This window comes from Numenius arquata, chromosome 2, assembly GCF_964106895.1.
Source record: "Numenius arquata chromosome 2, bNumArq3.hap1.1, whole genome shotgun sequence".
In the NCBI taxonomy this organism is placed as follows: Eukaryota; Metazoa; Chordata; class Aves; order Charadriiformes; family Scolopacidae; genus Numenius; species Numenius arquata.
Window position 1 is genome coordinate 78,489,444 of NC_133577.1, and position 27,825 is coordinate 78,517,268.

The following is a 27,825-nucleotide window of genomic DNA, read 5'->3' on the forward strand; positions in this document are numbered from 1 at the left end:
CAATTAAAAAATTATCAGGGGAAAGAAGCAAATGCTTTGTCCTTCCATCTTCAGGCTACTCTATCAGCTACCATAAGCCTCTGCTGGTCATCTGATTTCATGCTCTCCAACTGATTTGTTTTGCTAAGTTTTGTACACATTAAGACAAAGGTTATTTACTTTTAACTTATCAATGTAATTACAGAAAACCTGCCACAGTTGTTTAACTCATGGCTGATCTATGCTACTAAAATACTTAAACTTGCCTCTCAGACTCCTGAATGGTGGTAGGTTGCTTTAAATTTAGAGACAACATGTACATTTAAAAGAATTCTCTTCATTGCTAAGAATTTTGACATGCAGGCTCAAAATCCATATGCTACTTCAACTAAGCATTTTCTGCCAATTCATCACCTTGATGAAAATCATCAATAAATTTTCAATACCAACTTGAATATTCATAAGACAACTATCGCTCAACAGTTTTCTAGAAGCCAATTAAAAAACCCACCACCTTAATCCTTCCATGCTAGCCTCAGAACTCAGGAAAGTACACAAAGTTAGCAAGAAACACATAGAATAATTAAGCTATGTTTACAGGTTTCCAGATTAGAAACCAAGGAAGAGGAAGAAAATAATTTTTCATTAGAAGATGTAACTCTTAATGCTATAAAATACTTTGGTAGAACAATGATGGATAATGCTATTCAGACTCAAAATTTCTTTTCTGTAATTTGTCTTTCCTTGTTTTATTATTCCTTGTTCAAAATTTTAACAAAGATTAGCTTGCAGGACTTATTTATACAAACCCCCCACATATTCAAAAACCAAAATCTATTAGCTATTAATTATAATTGAAAAATACAATATTCTGAACAGCTGAGAATCTTGCTATAGCACGCAATCTTGAAATCACATACAATTCAAGGGTTCATCTAAAGAAAGAAACCTACCCCAACTGCTTAGGAACTTTCATTTTCCGAGGCTTCTTCTCCTTTTCCGTCCCTTCATCTTTCCGCTTGCGCTTCTTCATTCCACGATCTTCACTTTCTTTTAACTTTGCTATCTAGATAAACAGATCAAAGAGAGGACAATGATTCTTCCACCCTAATTAAAGGGCTTTACAGCAAAAAAAAAAAAGAAAACAAAACAGTTTTCCTTACACTTTCCAATTGAGGGCCAGGAAAAATCTCAATGTTTATAAAGGCAAACACTACCACTGGATTCCTAGCGGCAACTGCACTTACCGACAAATCTCAATCATTTATCATTTTTAAACAGTTACTGAATTCAGAGCTTTCAATAAGAACAATACTTCAAGGCACACGCAGACTGAAACCCAGACAATATAAGCAATGGCTGCCTTTCGAAGATTGAATCCCCCCATCACCTTCTGCTACCACAGTTTCACTGCTGAATATGAAGTTACATAGTATGAAATATCTTTTTTGGCAAATTCATCATCTGTCTCCCCTCTGAGGTTCTTGCTCATCCCTAGCTTACCTGCTGATGCAGGGTAGGGCAAAAAAAACCTTCACACTAGGCAAACATTATACAGCAACAGACAGACTTTGGTGTGCTATCAGCACTATTTCAGTCACAAATCCAAATCACAGCACCAAAGGGCTGCTATGAAGAAAGCTAATTCCATTCCAGCCAAATCCAATACAAGAACCCTTAAAGCTATGTTAAATTTAAAGAATTATAGAGCAAGAAAGGACATTAGATAGCAGGAAGTTTCTGCAATGGCATGGAACTTGTGGATGTCATATGCAAGCAATTATGTTTGCATTGATCATAACTTGTCAAAGTACACTGAATAGCATGCTGTTTGGGAAAGACTGTATATATATATACTTTTTAATATAGTTATATGCTGAGTTTATTTTAACAGATATTTTGTTTTAAGTGTTATTAGGAAAGATTTCAAATCATGCAAGTTTTGTGCAAAATCATAAAAGCAGTGCTACAGAATTTAAGGCCTCATCTCATATAATAAAATTGCTATAAGATTACTAAATCATCTGTCACTTCAAGATGGATGGACACAACTTGTTAGCTTGCCTGAACAGATGGTTAGTCTTACAAGACTGAACAGCCTGTGGATATCCTGAGTGATTTCCCAAATGATAATACATGAGCCACAAAACGGAAAATGCAATAGAACAGTGCTGTGCATCATTCTGCTTTCAGCCTCTTTATCTGAGCCATTCTAAGCATATCAAGTATTTTCTGATGTCCACCTACCTATAAGTTCTGTATCAAAAGCATAATAAAGATCACTCACTTTAGGTGGCCTATGCTTTTTGTCTTCTGCAAAGTCTTCATCCTCTGAGTCAGATGCCTGGCGGAACTGCAGTGTACCAGTGTTGATATAAAACCCTCCATATTTGGTAGTCAGAGATGCAGGAACTAATTCATCATACTGGGCAGGAAAAAGAAGATGTGTTTATCAGCACTTCTTAATGAAATGAGTATGTAGTTCATTTACCAGTCCCTATACATGAGAAATTATACACAAGTACACAACACAGCTTACTACAATAGAAACAGGATAGTAATGCTATTGAAAACTTACTAGCCAAGGCACAGAATGCTAATATCACAGAATAACCGTTTTACTTTCAAAACACCACCCTTTTGGGGAAAGAGAAGGCAGGATTACAATATTAAAAGTACTGCTTTCTGAAGAAAATAAGGCTAGTCAGAGGCATTCCTTCCTTTCTGTCCCAATAAAAAAAAAAAAAGCCCAATAACTTTTTAATGTTTCAGTTTGAGAGCATATCACATTATGCTTGATGTTAAATCTCAAGATACATCAGCCATATGAACAATGATACACCACCTGCCTGTGAGCAACTTCACTTGATTGTTCACTGGTTGTTTTTGTCCATGAAGTAGGCAGCCACATAGTGAGCTACTTGTTTTCATCTACGACAGCCTTACAGGCATACCAGAAACACTACTGATTGAAAACAAATTTTATTAAAAAAAATAACAATAACAATAACCCTGCCTCTCAATTTTAAATTTTAAAGTTTCATACTTCTATTGAATACCCTTCAATTTTATGAGACAATGTGCTGTTCAAATTACCTGTTAGTCACACACTTTTGTCACAGTCCCTTTATGTTATCTGTAAGTGATAGCTACAGTTATTTCCAGAACCTATTTCTTCCATATTTTCAACAGAGATGACAGTTTGAACAATGAGTGGAAGAAGCCTAATCTATATAGAAATCTTACATAATTGGGTGTTATATCCAGGAAATAGGACTGAATATAGAGATGTTTTTGTAAAATGAGCATAAAAATCTTCTCAGATCATACACTTTATTTCATTAAGACTACCACAGTTTTCATTAATACCAAACTCCGCGGTGCACTTGGTACGTTCAGATGCTCCAACAAATGCTACATTCAGTACCAACTCTAACCATAGTGCCCTGCTCAGAAACCTACTTCTTATAGTTCTCAGCATTTTTAACGAACAAAAATTTGAATCCCAAACATGACAAACTTAGCCACAGTATTTCCAGTTTTAGGTGCTGAATATGACATTGCCTCTTATACAAATACCACAGTGCCAGGACTTGTTTCATTAAAAGTCAGATATATTCTCACTCTGTTTAGACAGTTTTAAACCACAGAAGGTTTCAAACTCTTCTACACACTTTATTTTAAAAAGCAATTAGTATTTATGAAGGAATTTCCCAGTTAGAACTAAAGCTGTATCTTGAAAATACTGAAATCCAAAGACATAGGAAAAGTGGTCAACGTTAACTATAGTGGAAGACAACATGAATTCTATTATTTCATGACCAGGAGCTTCCTCAGAATGACATTCTCCCCCAAGTATTACCAGAAAACTGTCAATCTCCAGGAAATATCTGGTTAACAGCAAGCTCTCAAAAAGGCTGGGAGGATGAATAGATTCATTCCACCTCTATGCTTGAGTATCAACAAAGCAAGCCATAGAAGTGTTTGCAGGAGAACTGAGGGAGGGTTGTCTTGACAATGCTGTTATCACTAAGTAGAAGGACAATGTTGTCATGAACTACTCCAAATTTGAACTACCAGTCTTACTTTTCAAATACTGAAAATTGTAAGATAGTGAACTGAATAAGCAACAAATACAATTCTGGAAGCTATAGTCTGTCTGGAAGCATAAAAACAGAATGACTGAGACACATACCTGCCAACAAAGATAAGGAGGAAGCATTTACAGGGCCTAGAAAGCATTACAAAAGTACCAGAAAGACACAGTAACAGTGCAATGACTAAGAATCAATTTCTGCCCTTCTGAAAGAAGGGGTAGGATTTTAACACACCTCAGAGGTACACACTCTGGCAGAAGAAAAAGTCGATTTTGAGTTACAGCTGCAAGCAATAAGTGTTTGGTAGCACAGCCAAACGATTAAGAATTAAGTAAGATACTTGAGAAGGAAACGACATCTTTGTTACTTTGAAGTTTGAACCAGCAGGCCTTCCACTGCATGTCTGTTAAGACAGAATTCAACAGGCTGAATAAATTAGTAGGCAGTTTTAACTGCCACAACATCAACTGAAGACTTGATATGACCTACATGAAGGGAACACACACAGAGTGCAAAGTGGAGCATCAGCTACCAGTTCATTTCCCCCTGCACAATATACTGACGATAAAACAGTTTAAGAACCACAGAAGTCTGGGCTACCAAAAGGATTATGACAGGAAGAGGAGTTATCCAGAAGAGGAAAACAGTGAATGTATACTTCAATGAGGAAGCTGGTTTAAGAGCCTGAACTGGAAACCCATATGGATTTGATCTGAATAAGCAGTTATAAATTTCTATAAATCATCATCTTTCATCTTCCTTGAACTGAAGGCTTAACAAGCACTACATAGAAAGAGAAAGGAAAAGTGGTAACAGGATCTATAAAATACCCTAAGATCATATGAAAGACTAAAGCAAGAAAGCAGGAGAATTTATTAATTGGACTAAGTGAAAACAAAGTGACTTAGTTGTGGACTTGTCATTCATCTTAAGAGACCAGGACGATCACAGAAAGTAGGAGGTGCAAAGTAAACTTGAGAATGGAGGCTGGGTAAAAATTTCAGAGAAATTTGATGGTTTTCCACAGCTCTCAGAGCCAGTTTCATTACGTACAAGGAAGATGAAAGAGAAAGAAAATAAATTATTATCCACAGTGCTTAATAGACAGTGCAGGCATTTCCCTTTTGAGCTGACAGGGTGTGAACTGAATTGGTGAGGTTTGGGCAGTACAGGATCAAAACAGAAGAATGCAGTAGCTGCCAAGTTTGAAGAAGAAAGCACAGTTAAAGCTGTGAGCATTATCATAAGTGAACAACAAATAAAGGGAAACACAGTGAAGACTTGACTGTAGAGTAGTAAAGGAAGCCCTGTAGAATACAAGAAAACGTAAGGATTAAAGACAGTCCACAAGCGAGGAAGCCACGAATCACAGCAGATGATTAGAACGATCAACATGCTATATGGCATAAATCCATAGGAACAAGGCAATCAGAAAGGCAGAATTCATTCAATATACAGATGAACAAATTATCTCCTAACAGTCGGCAGGTAAACAAGGTCAGGAAGATGTGGATGTGTAACCTACCAGTTGATGTTTCAACAGCTTCTGCTGAGGACTATGGGTTTATTCAGACTTTCAAAGACCTTTTTGACATTCAGTCCTCCTCACCCTTTAGCTACCCACTAGCTTTTTCTGCATATGAAATTGCAGAAATGATCCTATTAAAGAAAATAGTTTAAGCCCTTTATAGTGTTGTGCTCTTCCTTATACATGCCAAGACTGAGAGTACAAACAGACAAGACTTCATATATGATTGACTCCTGCAAAAATGGATTTGTCCCACAAAAGATTATGGAATCATTCAGCAGATAAGACTGATACATTGTCTGATCATCTAAAAGCAGATCAGTAAGTTATTTTCAACTATTGTCCTTGAGCTACATTACTATGCTTCTACTGCCATTAATCTAATTAAACATTTAGGTGTGAAAGATAACTTATTTTTAAAAAAAGTAAATTAACGGGTTTCAACTTGATTATTATACCAAGAACAGTGAAATTTTATGGATTATACCAATTTAGTTCTGAAATCAAGACCCACAGTACATAACAGTATCTTATATTGTTTATTCTTGCATTCAGATATTTTGACCATGATCTTCCTCATTCAGCTCCCTTCCAGAGAACAACCTGTACTATAAAAGTACATATGAAAAGGCATTTTAACACTTCTATATTAAGTCCTGGAAATAAGATTTCTTAAAACACTTATATGTGTTTGCAGCAAATGTAGCCTGTACATTATTTGTTGTGAAACGGGTATTATTTAGGTAAAAGATAAGCACGGATCATTTTTGTTCCTTGTTCAGTACATTTTTGAGATGGCTCTAACCAGCCTGGGAGGGACTGTTATTTTTGACCACTGAATGAAGTCAAGCTACTACAGTTATGTTGAATATTGTTGCTTCAGTCAAATGGACTGAATCTCCATACAGTTCACCACATACTTCAAGATACTTCATAGTTGATCGATCTCTATGCTTCTTAAAGACACAAAGAACTGAAATGTACTCCTTGGCTTTGCTACCCTTTAAGTTTTCAAAAAAAAAAACCACACAACCACCCCAGAACAATCTTTCTGAAAAATAGTATAACAATATATAATGAAATCCTGTGAAATCCCAAACAAGGTTAAAGGGGAACAATACATTGCTTTTCTAAGCCAAGAAAATATCAAAAAGCAAGCAGAAAGAGCTTTCCCATGGTAAAGCAGTTTCCTTTTCCAAAATGCATACACAAGTTGTTTAGTTCCTGGTTGGTTTTTTTTTTTTTTTAAACCCTGGGGCAAAGGAGAGCTGGCAAAGCATAACAGAAAAAAGTGTAACAGACTACTAAATAAGATATACCTAGTTCAGGGTGATATAGACTAGGATAGGATGGCCACCTAGGAGAATCCAAGTTTAATAGTCAGGATATCATAATCCATCAGCCTACCAGAGCACCTTGAGAGAAGTATCCCTCTCTCTCCCCAGCCCTGTTTTGTTCTTACCATGACCACCAACTTTTATACCATTCCACTAGTCACCAGATCGGGCTATTAGATTAAGTGACCTCCAATTCAGTGACATGACATTCTTACAGCCTTGAAAATATTTCAGTCTAAGTTACAACATATGACCACTCATGTGACCACCTTCAACTGTTCAACTCACTTCTTTCAGAGATTGAGCTCTGACCCATACTGAAAATATAGTTCAGTGCTTTTTTTTTTTTTTTTTTTTTACAAAAAAATATGCAATGTATTACTTAACCTTTACAGGTTTCATGTTACAGAATTGCTAGAAGATTCTGTAGGGAAAAAAAAGTTATGCCTTCCTTTTCTGTTCATTTAACATGAAGAACAGATTTACCATATATGACACTTAAGACAAGTGCTCATATCAAAGATGTGTGATTTTGACATGTTATAACTCCTCCCCCCTTTATATTAATATTCATATTTTTTGAATATTTTTTGGAAAACACTTAAAAATTCCTTGTGCAGCCTAAATAAATTCATCTACTCGTGAAGAACAGTTGATCCTAGGCCATGATCTACCCCTCTAGTAGCTCAGATTACTTTGAAAATTGATTTTGTGCTCTTCAAAAAATTAAATTTTGCTACACCTGTTATCATTATTATTTCTTAATTATTTATTAACTATTATTTAATTATTTGTGTACATTCTTGATGTACACAAATTTAAACAATGGTACTACAAAGGCCAGATAAGTCTCAGGTTTTTTGAAGTACCTATCCAGATGCTGAGTTTTCAGTTTCCCAGTTGTCCCACTGAGGTCATTAAATACATGAGCAGGCCTAAACCACCTGGTTGAAACCCAGGCCAGAATACAGGACTAAAAAAATAATTTAAGAAATTGCTTATTCCTTCCTAAAAAAGGATATGATATTTTGCAGAAGGAACAAGAGAACATTACTGTTGCTTTAAAAAAATATCAGACTTGTTCTGTAAATTCAATTACCTTTGTCCCTCTAATCATAACGGTTCTTGTACCAGGAGTGCTGGGTATACAGTTTTAACATGTCTGTTCTGCATCAAGCAGAACAGTGTCTGTTTTATTTGTTTGGTACTCCACTTTTTATCTTGGGGTGAGGAGGGATACAAAGTGAAGAGTCTCCTAATTGTAATTTGGCCTTGTATTCACTCGAATGCATATGACATGTCAGGTGCCAACTGGCAGATCTACCCTGAAGACACCTGGAAAGCATGCAAGACATCTTTTATTAAAGGTGATGTGGCACACTCAGCTAAGTGAGCACTATTCCCCAACCACAGAGCTTCCAAGACTGGGCAAAGTGACAATGAACAAGATAGACAGACCAGCAATATAAACACACAAATCCATAGCCAATGAAACAGCTAGGAAGTGAATCTCTTAAAAAAAAAAAAAGCTTTAATGCACCCTCACATATTCAGTGTGGATGAGGCTTGTGATTGAGGTCTACAAAGGCAGCTTTTTCCACGTGAAAAATGCAGCCATGTTAAATTTATCTCAGTCCAACATGAAAGTATGTTTAATATAACATTGGCCAGTTTATAGTTTTCATGTTGTTTTTTAAGAGACATTTATTCTCTCAAGCAACAACACTGCTCTCCATATCTATGCATAAAACAAGCTCCTCAGAGTAGGAAGGATCAACATCAAGTTGGCCTAAAACATCTGGCCCGGAACCCCACATAAAAGTGAAAGTTGCCATTAGCACACTGAGCTCTGCCATTCCCCAATGGGATACCATTCATGACCATCACCACATGGAGCTCTGCCATTTTCCCAGAATTTCACTGGCAAAAGCACCCTGGATATTCAAGTCTTGAGCAAGATGTTCTTACTGGCAATGCATCAGCTTCAAGTTTTAGATCACCACAGCAGGAACTCGAGGGGAAGGCAGTGTGGGAGAGAAGAGGATATTAAATCTATCACACCTTTAATAAATCTGGAATACAAGATTAAGTAAACCAAATTTATCCTGAAAATGTGTGGAAACTGTATATCATGACACAAAGTTTTTGCAAAGACTAAGCCCTTAAATTACAGAAAATATTCTAGGGAACCCAAATAGAAAAAGAGCAACTCTTTTACAAATGTGTTCAGAATTACTAAAATCAACACAAAAGACAGCCTTTCAAGGACTGTAAGATGGTCCAAGCTCTTGAGGCAAGATGTAGCTACAGAAAAATAAGTTACACCTTTAAGTGGAAGTACCTGCTTTGGAGAAACTTTCCACATATGAGAAACTACTGGTAGGCTAGTTTTCTCTACTCAGCAGCACAGGGCTCTTACACCAGTGTTTATAAGGCTGCTGTGGAACCATGAATATAGGAGACTGGGTTAAATTCTGACATACAACCCTGGGTGTCTGAAGTACTGAACTGCATGCTTCCCATTGCTCTTGGCATTCATGTTTTGCTTCAGTTCCTATCAGCATGGCTACCTGGTATCACTGCTTCAAAAGCCAGCTTGCACTGCTTACACATTTCTAGGTAGATGTTTATTCCCCTGCATTCGTCTACCCAACCTGGGGGAAGGTGCTAGGTGGTCTTTGTTTTGGATGTGCAAGTCTTACTAACTCTGAGTAAAAGAAAATTGCACAGTTTTTCACTATGCATCATGTATTACTTAAGACACCTCTTCTATATTATACAGTAGAAAGCTCAGAGAGCACTGTATTCCCCTGGAATGTCTATCTATATAAAGCTTACATTGTCAGGAAGGTATTCAACCAGCCAAATATTCAGAGGTCATCACAAGAGCAAGTTGTCCAACCAAACCAGGCTGTTATGCACATGTTGGATAGTATCAGTGCCCTTTGAGGAGTCTGACAGGAAAAAAAAAAAAAAAAAAAAAATCTCTTTGCTTCGGGGAAGCTCCCTTCTATCAGCACTTTCCAAGAACCTTCCCCCAGAAAAGCATGTCCTGTAGTTGTCTGTACTTCTGCCCCATTAAAATCCATTACCTGAGTTCATGTCATTAGCAGATTCCTTGCAGTTGACCTTGATCCATGCCCTCAAGAAAACAAGCAGAACAATTGCCCAGCCTGGATCCTTGGAGGACCCAATGCTCTGTTACCTATGCTATTTGTTATATATGCATCTATGTTAGATGTACAAAATTGGAAATGGATCCAAAGGAATCAAAATTCCTCAACTCAACTACAATGCCTGCTAAAAACAGGCTTAAGAATTTTATTGGTTTGATTTCTTGAACAGCATTTGATGGCATTACCTCAAAATCTGTTTTTAGAAGGAGAGTATCTCTAGAGCTATGGAATAAATCTGTTTCAGTACCAAAGAGCTCAGACTTTCCTTCACACCAGTGACAAGAAAAAGGACTAAAACTCTAAGGAAGCTTTCAATTATTTTTTTTTCTGTGATAGGGAGACAAGAGGATGCCAACCCTGGAGCAATTCAGGAGGTACTCATACTCATTTTTCAAGAGTTTGTGCCCAGAATATTATAGCTTTTTATGTGTAAGGAAGTGTATCTTCCAAAAGGAATTAAGTCCATGCTGGACATGGCTCTGACATTTCTCAGGGTACATGGTGATTTAATAGCTAGCCATACAGAAGATGAGCAAGCCAGGCACGTAGACTTTCTTTCTGAACACTTCCCATTTGCATCTGAGATGGAATGAGAGGTTTTGTTGAACTTAACTCCTACCTTACAGGACCCTTAAGCTCTGCAAGAACAACTTGATCAACTCTGTGATTCTGTGAACTTAGCAGCTGGCACACTGCATTTCTAATTCTTTTCTATATAGAAATGGGGATAAAACCAAAACAGAGATAGCCTCTCATTAGTCTGTATTTATAATGCAGACACAAGGCATAATGATTTGTTCAGGAGAGCAATCTTTAGAGAATGCACCATTCTCCCCAGTAGCTTCCATAGCTACCACATGATGCAACCATCCGGTCATCTAACAACTGCCTTTTGTATGTTCTTGCAAGGAGTTTGGCAAGGGATATCACAAGCAAATGCTCCTGCAAATCTAACAGATCCGCTGTTGGTAACAACAGCACTGGAAGGAGGCACAGTATGAGAATAACTAATACACCAGTGAGTGTTCAACCCTGCTAGACTCACATCTTTGTGAGTACTGAGACCTGTACTATGAGTACTGAAAGTTATCTGAATCGCATATCAGATCTGTGATAGGTCACAATAAATCCAGAAAAAAAAGATACAACTTGGGTCCTGTATCGTAAAATTTCAGAACTGAAGATGGTCAACTTAAACAATAGTGAGAAACCAGATAAGCTTATAGGCTCAAGTGGCTTCTCAGCAGGAGTAAGGCACATCTTTTCTTACCAAGCTGAAGATCAGAATCTGACCTTTGGAAAGGACATACCAAGGCTTAGCCCCCCATATTGTTCCATCAGCACAACCAGAAGTTGAGGGATAATGACAGGACAGTTTAATATTGGCAAGATCTAGATTAAAATTTTAGTTGAACAAGAAAAGGGGCAAATAAATACAAGCTACAATAAGCATCTACAGCAAACTCGCTTTCCACACAATTTGTTCACGTGCTTTCAGACCTACTTCAAAAACTAACAGTACACACAGATGAGCTCAGCTTGCTATCCATAGTAGTTAACAGCTGGACTACTTTTGCTCAAGAAGTTATCAGTCCTGCAGCAGGCCTTCTGTGCACCTCACACAGTTCTTAATAGCAATATTCATTGCAACATCTATATGCTATAAATCTCACAGCTCAGAATTCACAGAAGCTATTTACAAAGTTTTATAATTTCCCAGATCTACTACCATGTTCAAATGGAGATTTGACATGACGTATGCTAAGCAATGCACTTCACTTCTGTGATTTTCTTACTCTTGTCTCAACTTTTCACCTTCCCTTTCCCACTCAGACTTTTAGCTCCCTCCTCTTCAGAGCTGATCATTGCTGATTTGTCCAATGTCACTGGACGAAGTCCATTCTTGTAGTGCATAATAATATCTGAATAAGACTACAAATACAATAATTTGTTGGATTCCCAAAGCAGTATGCCCTTTGGGTCCATACCAGTTATACATGGGCACAAAGTATTTTCCCTTACCTTTCTTTTTATCAAAAAAATAAAGCATTGCCTTATTTCTTCTTGCTGCTTTGATGAGGTTTACTTACTGCTTCAGAATTATCGATGAAAGGGTCCGTTTCATCATAACCATAACCTATATCAATTAGATCCTGCAGGCGATCCTTCCGATGTTTGTGGGACTTTCCACCCTGAAAACAAAGCAAGCGTTATGTAATTTGGGAAACAGGGAAGCAACGTACTAAAGTTTACAAAATGTTAAGCATTGGAGGGATGGTCATTCAGAGAATAAGTAGTTTTGCTTTCCTGGATGCTTCCTTGAAGATGGTCTAGATGACTAATAAAAACTTTCACACAGGAATGAGTTCTGGCAAACATGCTTTACTATAGCCTCACCAGAACTATCCCTGAAAGGTATTCACTACCCACTTGGTATCTGCATGACCAAGATCTTCCTAGAATTTCCTATTTAGAGATGTTTCACTGTCCTATGTTTTTAAAATACAGTGATAGGACTGGGATAATTTTAAAAGTGTTAAGTTTTTCAGTACATCAGAGTCATTATTAAGGAAAATACTGATAGTATAGCATTCAATAAAGTGTTTCCCCACACAAGATGGGCTGCTTCTCTACAGAAGAGTGAAGCCTAAGTCAAAAGAGAAAAATATTGATCTGTGACTTGCAGATATGGTGTCTATGAGTTTTCAAGAAGTTGCAGTATTCATGACATAACTGAAAAAAAACATACTAAGATAAAATCCTTTGAAAAGCAAGAACTGTCACCTCAGTTGATAGGACCAGATGTGAAATGGTTACTTGAGTAACTTAAAAGCCTGAAGCTGCATCACAGACTGTAGGCTCACCTCCGGGAGACAGCAAACTTCATTTTAACTTGTAAGTACTATTCTCACGTGGAAGTTTTATGGTTAAATCAAGTCAAGTAAAACCTCACACCCAGCTCAAATATTTAGAGAATCTAAACTTATGATTATACAACTGGGATTCTGCTTAGGATATAAGGCCTAATGTTCTGACTCCTGTATATTGTCAAAATTGTCAATAGGAAAGTCTTATTCTAGATGAAGTCTAGAATAAAATTCCCAAAAAGGCACCATGTTTACTAAAGTGGTAACCAGTGTTCTTTCATGAATTCAAGAAAACTTGCTCCTGAAGCTGCTCTGCCTGTACTCCACAGTTCTAAGCATGTTATGAGTCTTTTCAGTTGTTAGATCCAAATATTACAACCCATTTTTTACTATGAGTATGCAGTCTTCAAAGGAGGTTTCAGGCCTTTTATGAAAAGTGTAATCATCTGACAATATTTTGCAAGAAGTTTGACAATATTTTGTCAATATTTTGCAAGAATTCAAGTTTGTAACTAAGTAAAGCATGCACTCTTGCAAGCAAACAGGAATCTCTCAAGTATAATTAAATAAATGCAATAGTCCTAGGAGAAAAGTCTCAAGAGCAAATTCTGGTTTTAATTCAGCTTTTCAAACTATATGCTAAGCCTCAGGTTTCCAAGCTAAGTATTCCTAACTTTTCCTATCAGTCCTATCATCCCCTACAGTCACTCATCTGTTAAAACATCTGAATGACTGCATGTTCCCAAAATATGCAGTACTTTTTTTTCTTTAGAAAAAGTTTGGATGAGAGAAGGAAAAATCTTGGAAAAATAAAAGGTAGCACTTAATAATTCCACTTAAACTCCAGTGCAAAAGCTTATGTAATTCTTATAAATTTGACTGAGGCATCAGCAGGCTGTCTGAAGAATGCTACATAAACTGTACTTTACTGATCTCCCTAATGTGTAATGCAATCCAACTCTGTACCATATCTCTTGCTAAGCCTGAGTAACCATCAACATCTTTGCGAGTCCAAAATCCTTTTGCAGCACTGGCTGTTCTACGATTCCAGTGTAAGGTCATTAAAAAAAAATTTTAAAGTTCTCAATACATTCTGACTGCCTGTTATTCATAAAAACATCATGCAGATAGGGGACAAAGTCAGTAACAAAAAAAAAAAGTCTCATAACAGCCAAATGAATAAAAGCAGGATTAAAATAGAAACCTGTATTCAGACATATGAAGATATCTGAACCTTTGTGTGTATAGTTAGAGAATTTCCTTCAGGCCTGGTTCTACCCAGACATGTTTAAGTAAGTGTGTTGAAAAGTCCGTATGGTCAAGATGTTAAGGATGCAAGACCACAGAAGAACTGAAGAGATTATCTGCATCAGTGTTTACTATGCAATAGTTCAGGGAAGTTTTACCACTGAAGGTTTTCACCTATCCCAAAAGAATTCCTCCAGCCTTTCTGTCCCAGCACATAAGCAGTCATGATACTAGAGCAAAGATGTCTAGTTCCTGCAAATAGTACTCATGCAAATATTCAGAAAACTCAAATATGAGTTCAAAGAATTAGCTGTGGCATATAACCCGAGGTTTAAACAACCTTTGCCCAACAGGACTAGAAGGCAGCAAATACAGCACCAATTTTTGAAGAATCTTCCAAGGGCCATAGCAGAGTCCATAAACCAGTAAACCTGATCTCTATATTGGGCAAGTTAATAGATGTTTTAAAGAATGGAAACAGCAGGCACAAGAATATACATTCCAGAGCAGGAGAATTTTGGTAGGAGGAAGCAGTACTTCAAATACTTTAAAAAAAGGTCCAAAGATCCTTTAAGACAAGCAACTATCATGGGATAAGAGGATAGATCCACTGAAATTAATGTCTGGTTTAAGACTAGGAAAGAAAGGGTAGGAATAAGTATTTCCTTTCAGCAAAGAAAGTAATCAGCAAAATCACCAAGGAATGTGTATTTATTCATCTTCAGAGGCAACAGAGAAGGCTAACAGTTGGGGGGTGGGGTGGAGATAAAAGAAATTACTGAGGATAGTAAATAAAAAAAAATACAACTAAATCACCAAGAGACCTCACAGTTGCTCTGAAGTTAGTATGATAAATCATTGATTGAATTCAGTATGAATAAATGCAAGGTAATCCACACGAAGGAAGTACAACCCAAACAAGAAAAAATACAGTGTGCTCCCAATTTGTCATGCTGCTCAGGAAGCACTGGAGTTGTTACACAGTTCTATGACATTTGCTCAACAATCACGGGTGAACAAAAAAAAAAAAAAAAAGAAAAAGAATTGGGACTTATGAAAAAAAAGGACCAGAGCACAAAACCAGAAGTCATCATTATATCACTGATAAATCAGGGCATCCTACCATTAATATCCTTTCATTTAAAAAAAGAAATTAGAACAAAAAAGGGAACAGTAAGCCAACAAGGATGTTTAAAGGTAAAAAACACTGCTTCTGTACCGTAAGAGAATGTTAAGACACTTCAGCTGAGGAACAAAAGGGCTGAATTTAGATGATAGCATCAGAATCACATGCAGCATCCGGAAGAACAGGCAGTATTTCAGTTTCTTACAAGAGAGAAATTATGGAGCACCCAAGTGAACTCATCAGGTTTAAACACAAAGTATGTTTTCATAGAATCATTTTGGTTGGAAGAGACCGTTAAGATCATCAAGTCCAACAATTAACCTAGAACTGCCACGTCACCACTAAATGTTCCTCAGCACTATATCTACACATCTTCTAAATACCTCCAGGGATGGTGATTCAACCACTTCCCTGGGCAGCCTGTTCCAATGCTTGATAACCCTTTCAGTGAAGAGATTTTTCTTTATATCCAATCTAAACCTTCCCCGATGCAACTCAAGGCCACTTCCTCTTCAGTCATAACGCCTGTTACTTGGGAGCCCAACCCCTACCTCGCCACAACCTTTCATATGACAATCATCTTAGTAATCAGTGCCATGGAACACAATATGAAACTCAGCAAACTCAAAATGATCTGGCAAATTTATGGCAGAAAGCTGTATGAAGGGTAGTTAAACACACAGCCTTTGACTTTGGGAGAAATAAGGCCACATATTCCTAGACAGGCACAGTTAAGTAATATCAATGTGCATTTACTGTTATACTTTCAAGTATGAGATTCCACTAGTGTCAGAGGACTATGCTACCATCCATTAGATGGACCTTTGTTTTGATCCAGTAAAAATTCTTACATTATGTACAACATCATCTGAGATTCAATATCATGTTTTTACAACACACTGTTTGATTTTGTCTAGAGAAAAAAAGTAATCAAAAGAATGAAAATGGAAACCATTTAGAAAAGATTTTTACGCTGGTGTTTAAAACATGCAGCAATTGCAAAAAAGTTCTGAATAATCAAGTAAACAAATGGTACATTAGCTTTATGCATCTTGTTTTACCAAAATATATTTATAGGCTTTTTCTTACTATATGCAAGATATATCCAATATTGTACTGATTTAATTATGAGTATAGCAATTTATCTAAAAATAAGTAAGAAGTCTTCAAGGAAGACTGTTCTCCACATTGCAAATTTTTCAGAAGTACTGCCACATGTGCTATGACTAAAAATATTGTTTGACTCCATTTTAAATGGATATAGATAAGCAATATCTAATTAGTTTCAGGAGGATATAGTAATTCCTGCAAATCTGAAAAAAAATCAACTTGTTTCTCAACAACCAGTGATTACTTTTACACTGAAGTGCTGTTAAAGAGAGGAACAGGTATCTACTTCATAGGATCCCTGTTGTAGTTTAAGCTAAGGAGTGAGTGTCTCACCACAAGAATCAGAACATGGCTTGATGTTGTCCGAACATAAGCAATTGTACTGGGTCAGTGTAGAGCGATGGAATTCCTCTGAGCACGGATGGTAAATAGAGACTGATGGTTCTTGTATTGGAAGAGAGAAAGGACAGGGAGTATCCAACACAAGAATTATTAATCCCTCACCACCTTCCATGCCTAGTGGCCCTAACGTTGTTCTTTATATAGAAGACATTCGCCTTCCAGGAATTTTGTTGGGCTGAGGGGCATAAGGTATGGCAGAGAATGAGAGGAAGGCAAGAAATCAGAAATGCAAACAGTAAGATACACATGCACCATGAATTTCAACTGTTGTGAAATTATAGGGTTTGTGACCTGCTGCTTTTTAATAGTTAAAAGTATCTATTTGCTCCTTTTTGTGACTACTTAACATTGAACTCAAGTTTTCATAAGTCTAATAACGCCATGTTTTGTCCACATGTACACGTTCAGCTTTGATGTATGCATAAATACATATGTAAAATTAGATTGCTTCCAATACCACTCCTTCCTACATATATTGCTTTACATGCTGTACACTGACTTTCATCTGCTGTAGGTAAGCAACTTGTTTCAGGACATTATAAAATCTTTAACTTGTATTATGGAAATGAGTGTTCTAGAAAAGTAGAGTTGAAACATTTTTCTTTCACATTCAAAAATTAGTTTATCATTCAAATGAAAAGCCAAACAGTATTCCGGAACTGCTTTCTCAATTCACTGGATATACTGGGTTCCATCAACCCCCCCCCAAAAGATGTTTAAGGGTTTCTTTTGTTATGTATCACAGCTAACATACCCTGAAACAGTAATTGCTTCTACAGAATGTATAGACCGCGCACTCAGAGAAGTCTGTCTTTGCCAGAAAAAGAAAATCCAAATAAATCAGACAAGAAAGATTTTAATATGTATATTAATAGCAAAAGATAGAAGTGACTGCTCGTTTCCCCTCATTTTTGAGGTGCTCTATTAGTAATCCAGAATATCAACATGCCTAAGCATGATGATGAGTTTTGATTGCCAGCTCAGAATTAATTACCCAACCCTACCCATATGAATTCTTAAAGACCTGTTTGGGTGTGGTTTTAGTCAACATTTTCTGATTTCTACCTTCATTTATTAGTGAAAGCCTCTTTATGTTAGCACCAAGTGTTGTGCAAGTAATTCATGCTACACTTTCAGGAGTCAGCAGAGTATCTTTAGGCAACTGGCAGCTACAAGATAAACTCATCAAGTAATGACTTATTATTCAACAATATCTTCCTATGGAAGCATTTCAAAGTAGTCAGAAATTCAAGATTCGACAGTATTTAGTCCAAACAGAAGAGCCGTTCAATAGTGCACAACAGCATTACATAAAAATTCTTTCCTCTGGCACAGTATTTATCATGAATATTGACCTGCATCTATTACTTATTTGTATTTATATAGGAAGCTTTTCCAAGAATAACTTCACAAGCTATAACATCCTATAGACAAATCTATTTAGCAGACTTGTCTAATAAGCTTGTAGCAGCTTCAAGCTGCTTAAATAAAGTATAATGAGACAGTCAGCTCTGAAATGTACAGAAGACATTTAACACTACATTAGCAACCCTACTCAGCAAAAAACCCCTGATGTTAACATCTCTACAGCATCATAAGTTATCACTTAAATATTTGTATATTTTAATACAAGTACAGTAACTCACGTATTTTGCCTCAAACTTCTTGGCTAGCATTTCTACTTCATGCCGCTCACGTTGTTCATCATTAAATGGATCGTCCGAGTGAACTGATTTCTTCTGAAAAATGCAGAAGTTAAATATTTGTTCCATGAGAAACAGTGTGCATCTAATAAAAGCTATTAAATGTCAATAAATAAACAATGCTCTGATGATTAAGTAGTCAGAATTTACACTAAGTTCAAATACTTACTTTGTTCTCTAAAAATTAGTTATCATTCAGTTACTTTTCTTCTAATGAGAATATAAATAGAAAATTTAAGAGAAAAACTAAGATTTATATTTTCCCAAGCATTCCACTACAATCTCAACTGCAAACATAAGCATAAGAGAGAACTATGGCCATTTGAGGTTCAAAGAGGAAGAATGCTCTTTAAATACAACTCCTTTTCACTTCTGCTTCCACTGGTGCCTCTTATTGGTGCTGTAATCCTTCTAGATACAATACACAAGATGTACCTGGTATGCTAATCAGCAGGGAAGCAGCCAGAAGACTAAAAATCTCAGGAAGTTACAACCATAACAAACATAACTCCTTTAACTCTTGTACTGTTATTTTTTTCTTCAGATAATTTCAGTAATCATAGCATGAATTATACAAGATTGCCACTATGGCAGCCACAGTGACAATAGAGATTTAATATCCCAGCTGTACAAATACGCAGGAAGTACTCCCCCTCTTTTTTTTTTTTTTTGAGAAAGATTTTCACTGACATGAAGTTAGTGAATAGTAATCAAAGGTATACACAGTGCTTTTTTTTAAATAAGGTATGGCATAAAAACAGGGTGGCCTTCAAATTAGAGTTCACAAAATACAGTAATTGTTGGAATGGGGGGGAAGTACTAGGACACTAAAATATGGCATAATGGAGTTCCATTTTACAGAACTTTATGGATGGCAACTAACTTTACCGCACAAAGACCACTCATCAATGAATAAATGAAGGTTTATGGTAGACTAAGTCAAAACAAAACAAAAAAACCCACTAAGTTCAGAAAAGAAAGACCCTTCCTCCACAGTATGAAAAGGCAATATATTAACTAAATGACAACCAAATCATGACAAGTATCAAGACCAATGTAACGATTGAGGTAAGCTGAGCAGAACTGCAAATACCACATAATTAGCTGACATTTTCTAAACTGACTACTTCAAGAAAAAATTAATAAAGATTATATTTAATCCTGAAACATAAGTTTAAGTTACATACATACTTCCTGCAGGCATAATTAAATACAAAATACTGCTCAATTCATGCACCACCATTTTCTCTACTTTTAGCTAGGAAAACCTTTTCCGCATCTTCTGCTAGGCAGATGTTGTTTATTTTTAATTGTGAAATAAGACAAGGTTGAGGCCAGAGGTCAAGCAAAATTTAGTATTTAAGAGTTAACTTGCTTCTCCACCAAACTCTCAAAGCTGTAGCTATTACTTTGACTAGTTAAGCCCTGTTGGAATCTCAGATTCAAACAAGTTTTAGTTTTGACCATTTCTGAGGGCTCTGATAGACAGCACTCAAACTTTGCAGTAACTTTAAGACATAACTACTTCAACACCTTTACAAACCGCTTGGCAGAAGCCAACTTGGACTTCTGGCTCACCTGAGTTAAGTTTTACACATCAAGCCTTAATTGCACCAACAGAAAAGGGAGCACACTTTCACTTCAGCCAGTTTTTTTAAGAGGCAAATAAACTCTTTCAGCCATACTAACCTACTACTCATACCCAAAAACTTTACATAAATATTTCCTACCAAAAGATGAACTCTACCAACAAACCTATCTCAGAATTTTCTATTAAGGGAAAACAAAACAAAACAGTACAAGGACAGCATGAGTTGCTAACATAAACATTTCCACTAGCTTCTGATTCAGGCTACAAACACAAATTCAAAATAAAATTTAAAAATAGAAGTTGCACTCATTCTGTCAATAAGTTTTGGGATTCTCTACCATTTCATTAAGAAATCTGTTAAAGCAATGTTTGAAGTTATTACTGTGCACCAGCCCCTGCCTTCCCAGAACAGCCTGCCTCTGGAGAACCTCTCTTGGTCACTCCAGTTCCAAGCACCACTACAAGACTAAGACAAGCTCCTAATTTTGCAATGTTGAATTTTAATGGGAATAGGTATAAGGAAGTCAACAATAACCTTCAGAAAACTCAATCTTCACTCTATAAGAGCAGTTTGCATAGCTAAGTTTACACAAACTCTTCATTTTAAACTGAATCATTACATAAAACAACAAATATGGAAGTCCAAAACTCCACTTAAAACAACAGCATTAACTGCCAACTAGCTAGTACCTCCTTGGAAAGGGCAAATCTCATAGATTCTGCAGGAAAGTGGAGAGGGCAGGCATTTCTTGGTCAAGCTTTATTTTAACAAAGTAGTTTTCTCTGCTGCATTAACTGGTGTAAATCACCATAGCTATTCTACTCCACAAGCAGGATCAATTTTCCTTTCACAATTTTTTTATATTTTAAGACTTTGAACAGGTTACATGATTTGTTGGTCTGAGAATGACCAGGGTAAAAGACAGACTTCTGTCATCCTAAGCCTCCTCCACTGTGCAGAGCAAGTTCTCTTCTATTTGCTTTAACTATGAAGGAACCAGCATGCACTAATTTTCTTGCTGGATAAAATTTATTTCCCCTCTCTTTTTATGCTGATTAATCCAAGATTTTAAGTCCTCCCTAGCACATCAGAGTAGCTTTTCCACCTTCTACCATATAGCAAGCAAGAAGTTAAACTGACAGGCCAAGTACCCATCAGTTTTTAAACAAGATTAAGAGTCCAGAACCACTTTAAAGGATCTCAATTTATGACACTGTTTTACATAATCAGCTGATTGTAATCTGTCCAGCAATAGACAGGCCATTATGATCCATTCATTCCAATTTGGACTCTACAGAGAGCTGGAAGACATACACCATTTCTTACAAAGCATTTCTATCACTATTTCTACCCTAAAAGCAGTCTCTGATCCCAACTGTACCAAAAATCCCCTAAATCAATGCTCCCCCTCAGAAGATATGGAATTTGAATCAGAACTACATAAAAAAGCCATTTTCCCTCCGATTATGTGATTAACATGTTACCAATCTACAGGAAAAAAAGGCTGTTATGGAACTGGGGACTGCCAAAGGGAAAATTCAACCTCCGCGTACTGAACTACTTCTAAATACTAACACAATTTTCACCTTCACACAGGAACTGCTCAGAAAGATGCAGTTCACAGAGCAGCATGTTTATGCTACACCAATTCAGAGGAGTCACAACTGGCACTGTTTGCCAACAACAGCTGTAGGACAGGATGAACAGAAGGAACCTTTTAACTTGCATCAAAAGATCTCAGAGGGATTAAAATCATAGTCGTTGATTTTCCTGTCTTCCACATTCAAACATAGTCCAGTGTGTACGTCCTTCCAACTACAGAACAAAAAGTGAGCAGGCTGCTTAGTTACAGCATCATCATAACCTAGAAACACTACAGCCCATAAAACAGAAGTTTTAACCTTTCTCAAGTTTGTGCTGGATGAAAAAAAAAAAACAGTGGCAAATTCCATACTGGTATTTGAGGTTTGCTTTTATCATCAGAGCTATCACAGCCTTCTCAGTAGCAGTTACTTCCTTACCCCCTGCCCTTTTCCAATAAAACGTAAACTTTCTCTAAAATTGACTGCGTACCAGAATTAAGAGGAACCACAACTATTTAAATCAAGCACAACTTCATTGGTATTCTCAACTCACTAAGAATGAGTGGTTTAAGTGTGACCAGCTTAAGGACATACATCACTCCATCCTACTTAAACACTGGGTCCTGTTGATTGGCTAATGCTGCTCGCTTCTTGAAGTTGTTCTCCTTAAAAAACAAAGTAGTTCAAGTACCAATTTTTTTTCTGGTCGAGATGAACAGGAAAAGGGAAAGTACTTTTTTCCTTGAATGAAATTCTTAACACAGGTGAGGTTATAGTTTCAACAACATTAACTCTCATTCATCCCTGCCCCCTCAAAACTGCAGAAACTCCTCTCCAGGACTGCTAATGCTCACTTCACTGCTTCTCAAGGCTTGTAGCACAGCCGGGCTAATAACTCTTCATTTACCTGCACACAGCCTGCAGACAAGCCAGAAACCAGACCGGCATGGTAACAGCTTGGTTCAGCTGCCGGAAAAAAGCTCCCAGGAAGGGAGGATGTAACACCACCGCTCCCCGGCCGGGCAAGGTGCGGGGAGGATAGCTGGGGTAACCGGGGCACACAAGGCACTGGCTCTTCCCCGCCCCTGCTCGCGGCAAACCCTAGCAGCTCCCGGAAAAGCCAGCCGGGAGCTCTCGGCCAGCTCAGGGACGACAAGAGCTAAGCCTCCCCTTCCCCCCACGGGCACAGGCGCAGCCTCAGCGCCAGGAGGAGCCCCGAGCGACGGGGAGGCCGCCGGACTTCCCTCCCAGGGCGCCGCCCCGCCGGGCCGGGACCACCCCCGAGCAACACAGGGCGACAGATAACGTTATCAGCAAGGCCGGGGACGCGGGCCGGGAGGAGGATGAGAAGGAGGAGGAGGAGGAAGCGCGGTGGGAGGGGAGGGGGAAGGGGAGGTCCCGTACCCGCGAGTCCCCGCACAGCAGCAGCTCCGGGTAGCTGAACTCCACGCAGCCCTCCTCGGTGGGGTCCTTCAGCACCACCTCCAGGCGGACCGTCTGGCGGAGCGGGAGCGCCTCCTGCGGCGGCGGCGGCTCCTGCCGGCTGCCCTGGCGCGGCGGTGGCGGTGGTAGCTGCTGCGGCGGCGGCAGCGGCGGCGGCTCGGGCCGGGGAGGCTCCCGCTGCGGCTGCTGCTCGGGCCGGCCGGTCTCGCGGGGCGGCGGCGGCGGCGGCTCCGGCCGGCAGAGCTCGTGCGGCGGCTCCAACGGCGGCGCCTCGCGGCCCGCCACCGGCGGCGGCTCCGGCTCGCGGCCCGCCGCCGGCTCCCGTTCCAGCGCCGGGCTCTCGCCCTCGCGGCGCCTCACGGGTGACAGGCTAATGAACGGCACCCGGCGCGGCTCCGCCATCCTCCGCCGCCCCCCCCCCCTCCCGCCCCCCGCCCGCCCGTTCGCCGGCCCCCGCCTCACGCGTCCGGTGACACCGCTCCCCGCGCTCCCTCCCACCGGCGGCGGCTCCTCCTCCCTCTCCCCTCCCCCCCCCTCCGCCACCCGGTCGGAGCTGCCCCCTACGTTCTCCTCGCCGCCTCCAGCCCCGCCATCTTGGCGCCCCCCCACATAAATAGAAGCAGGCCCGCAGGCCGCGCAGGCGCGCCGCCCCGGCCGAGGCCGCCGCCCCGCCCCGCGTCGCTGTTGTTATTGCTCAGCTTCCCCCTCCGACGTCAGCGCGGCCGCCGTCGCCGACACGCCGCCGCCCGCCGCTGCCCGCCCCCGGTTGCCTTGGCGATGTGCACGCTGCCCCGCCGACGGCGCCTTAAAGGGCCCGCGGCCCGCTGGGACGCCCGCTGCCCTGCCGGGCGCCCCCGCCCGCCGGGCACAACGTCCGTCGCGAGGCGATGGCGGCCGCCGCCTCCTCCTTTCCCCTCGTTCCCCCCCCTCCGCCGCGCGGCCGTTGGCGTCAGGGGAGCGGCTTCGGCGGGGATTCCCCTCCCGAAGGGGCAGCCCCGGGGGAGCTGGGCCGCTTAGCGGTGAGGGGGCGGCGGGAGCCCTCGGCGGGACGAGTGCGGGGGTGTTGAGGGGGCTGTGCAACGCTCGTCCTCTCGGGACGGCGTGGGGTGAGGACGGGCAGCTTGCTCTGCCGCCGCGCCCGGTCTGCAGGGTGCCAGCTGCTGTGGGAAGAGTTGTCCCCTGGACGGGGGGCAAGGCAAGTCGGGCGGGGTGGGAGCACCGGCGGGGCTGCTCTCATGAGCAAGAGCCGGCTGCGAACGGTGCGAGTGTTTCAGTCTGTCACCGCCTCCTTTGACAGACTGGCGGCTGGTGTTCCCAGATGGAGGTGTGCCACCGAGGCACTGCTGAGTTGCAGGAAGCTATGAATGAACATCTTCATGTGCCTTGTAACCTCCAGCTTCATTGGAGCAGAGAGAAAGACCTTATCTTTTTTTTTTTTTTTTTTCCCCTCTTTTTTTAGCCTCAGAAATACTAGGTAGGAGAGGTTTTGTTCTCCTTTTTAAAAATGTAGTCATGTTATGCAAAACAAACGTAATTTGCATATGTGTATTATTTTGGATAATTATAGCAGACCATTCTGAGCAGCACATTACTCCACTTTCCAAACTGCGTTCATCACAGCGCTTGATGTCTCCCTCTCATTGCATGTGAAGTCTTTTGACTCGACTGCTTTACTTTCATCCAGACTCCAGAGAAGATCCGTGACGCTAGAACGGTGTTATTGAAAGTTATGATTTCACTAACAGGGAATGGAGGACATTCCAGAATACCGCTTGCAGCAGTGGAATGACTGACCCGATTGGAGGAACGTAGGCTGTCTCCTTTTGAAGCTTGGAAGGCTTTGTTGAGCTTTACAGTCAAAGGGACTTGTTTTATCTTAAAACCTTGCATGTTCTAGTACGACCAGGAAGCTCGGTAGAGGTATTCCTCAAATACTTTTTTAGTTTCAGTGTCATAATAAAATTGTTTGGAAATCCCACTTGTTCTGCTGTTGAGAATTTCATACAGCTGTCCGATGATGCACATAGTAGGCAATATGTTTTCGGATTCAAATTGTGTGAGTACTGTTAAGCTCCAGACCCTGCCAGGAAGATTCTAGTTCTCATCAAAGTTTCTACGTGGTCTGTGTCATTATTCCTTGTGATGGTAGAAATGTGCCTTTCCCAGGCAAAAGAGCTATTTATTGCTCAGCAAACAAAAGTCTTACGTGAAAATCATGGGCTCTTCTGCAGCTCTGCCGAGTGCTTGTTTTCAGTTACCAGACAGGAGAGACTAGACAACGAAATAAGTACAAGAGGAATACAACAATTTGTGTTCACAGGTAATAGTTGGGCATATCCATGGAAAGGGGTGAAGATAAGCTGTGCATTTTAAGTATTCAACCTAAATCTCAGTTCTGTCTTTCACACCCCTAAGATGGGTATGCAGAAGTGATGAATGTAGGACAGGTGCTCCACACAAAAATGAGCCTTGCAAGTATGTGAATTCAGTACTTTAAATTATCTTGATTGTAGTGTAGGTACACCTGGATAAATCCTGGTCAGATTTTTACATGCTTTTTAAGTAGGAAAAAAGTCAGCTGGATGGGAATAATTCATCTGACCCATGATAGGGCTACAGAGAAAAAAAAGGAAGTTGGAAAAAAGCTACAGAGAAAAAAGTTCTTGGAAATAATTCCAGCTAGCCATTTGTTCTAAGTTTTAAGATTGCAGACTTTGATAGTAGAAGCAGCCTTCCACCTCTCAGGTTTTCATAGATATTTACTGGTTTGTTTATATCCCCTCTCTTCCTCTCTCTTCTGAGAGTTTAATTAGACAAACAAACCCTCATATTTATATGTTATTTAACCTCTGAACATCTTGGAACACACTTTTTTATGAGGCTCAACATTTGTTTATGTAACTAGACAAACAGTAGTTCTGGATCTTTGGATTTAAAGTGAGGTTACCAAAGACAGCTTGCTCTGGATCTGAGTGTCTGATATACATCAGAAAGAAAGTTGGCAGCAGATGCAAGCGCAGCAGTTACTGGAATATGTTATCATTGCATTTGGTCTAAGATACTGGAAGCACTCAGGGAAGACTCCCAAGAAACAAACCAAATCCACTAGATTTTAACTTCTCCAGGAATTTAGTTTTGAGTCAGAAGAGTTCCAGGCTTTGTGCCATATCAAACAGTTTCAAGAAGAGTTAGATTTGTATTTTTTCCCATCGTTGTTCTTCTGTTCTGCTACCTGTTTTGTTCTTTGGCGTTAAGCTCTGTCTCAGGTATTGGTTTGTACACAGTATAATGCGCTGCACTTGTCAGTGGAGCACAGAACAAAAAAAATAAAACTGGAAAAAAACAAGTAATTAGGTATGTTTTGCCAATTATTTTTCTTTCTCTCCGGATATGACCATGCTAAAATAGTCCAGCATAGAATACAGATTCCTTCCTTTTTTATGTTATCTGAAGGACACCTAATAATGAAAGTGTCTCTTGAAAGAGGCGAGTTAAGAGTTAAAAAAAAAAAAAGTAACAACTGCAGAGAGTGAGTTTGAGATGAATTTGAAGCTATTTTTTATTTCGTTGGTGCAAGCCAGTACTAGCAGTTTGTATTATACAAAGTGGATGCTCAGAACTACAGGTGCTACAGCCACATCAGTGAGTGGAAGTTTCTTGACCTGACTTTGTTTCAAATACGGAAAACAATGGAGACAGCCCAGTAAGCCACCAGCAGCCTCTGCCCTGGTGCAGGTGGGATCCCCCTGCTCTGCCTTGGGGTGGCTGCTCTGTCTGGGAGACAGACCTCTAGCACTCACTCTTCCTTTTGGGCTGTTACTGCTTGTTGTGTTAGAGCTGTACCCTCTTTCATTACCGACCAGCTCCAGCTGGTCTCCTGGACCTAGTGGAAGCTGTTGTTCTGCCTGTACGGCTTCCTCTGGGCTGGACATCCCACAGCAGCAGGCCCAGGGTCCCATCAGAAGCCAGAACTGCCCTTAGGATCAGTTGTGTCTTCCTTTCAGTTTCAAAGGCTGAATACTCTACTTCCATGAGCTGTGAGGCTCTTGCCCTAGGCTGAGAATGTGAGGGAAAACATGTTCTCCTTATAGCAATAATAAGTTTCTCCACTCAAACTGAAGTGGCACGGGATGGCAGTTTGTCTTCTGCTTTGCTTAAGGTGAAGGCTGGGACCCACCCTGAGGTAGGAGCTCTACCAGTAGCCAGCTCGTGCCTGCACCAGTCAGATCTCAGCCACTCAAAAGTCTCCAAGAGATACTTCTGCCAGGTTTGGGCTTTGGGTTTTTTGTTTGTTTGTTTGTTTTGTCTGATTGTTTTTGGTTTTGGTTTGTTTTTGGGGTTTTTTTTTGTGAAAATATCCTCATTTTCCTTCGGTTGCTTCCTCGCTATATCCTCCTGATATCTTGGTTTCTTATGGTCCAACCAGGCATCTTGTTGATCTCCTCGTTCCTTTCACTGAAACTGCTGCCAGAGCAGCTGCAACTTCCATTGCTGTGTCAGGAGATGACACAGCTGCAGGGAGGATGGTGTTTGTGTAGCTTTTACTAGAACTGCTGCTGCATCACAGGAGTCCACTGCACCAACAATGTGGTTGGCCTTGCTGGTTTTTGATTTAATGGGCCTCTCTGAATTCA

At 39.9% G+C, this 27,825-nt stretch overlaps 1 protein-coding gene across 2 annotated transcripts in view; it reads right to left on the reverse strand.

Annotated features, from left to right (window-relative positions):
- The window catches only part of UBN2 (ubinuclein 2), a 45,770-nt gene extending 22,177 nt beyond the window's left edge, over positions 1-23,593 (reverse strand). Inside the window, exons 1-5 of one of the 2 annotated variants that reach the window (XM_074168465.1) lie at positions 23,153-23,593; positions 18,517-18,609; positions 12,208-12,309; positions 2,267-2,404; positions 933-1,045 (exon numbers count right to left, since the gene is read on the reverse strand). In XM_074168465.1, the coding sequence (XP_074024566.1) occupies positions 933-1,045; positions 2,267-2,404; positions 12,208-12,309; positions 18,517-18,609; positions 23,153-23,593 (887 nt within the window). Of the gene's footprint in view, positions 1-932; positions 1,046-2,262; positions 2,405-12,207; positions 12,310-18,516; positions 18,610-23,152 lie in introns of both variants that reach the window. The other variant, XM_074168464.1, reaches the window with a different exon arrangement.
- Between the last annotated feature and the right edge of the window lie 4,232 nt (positions 23,594-27,825).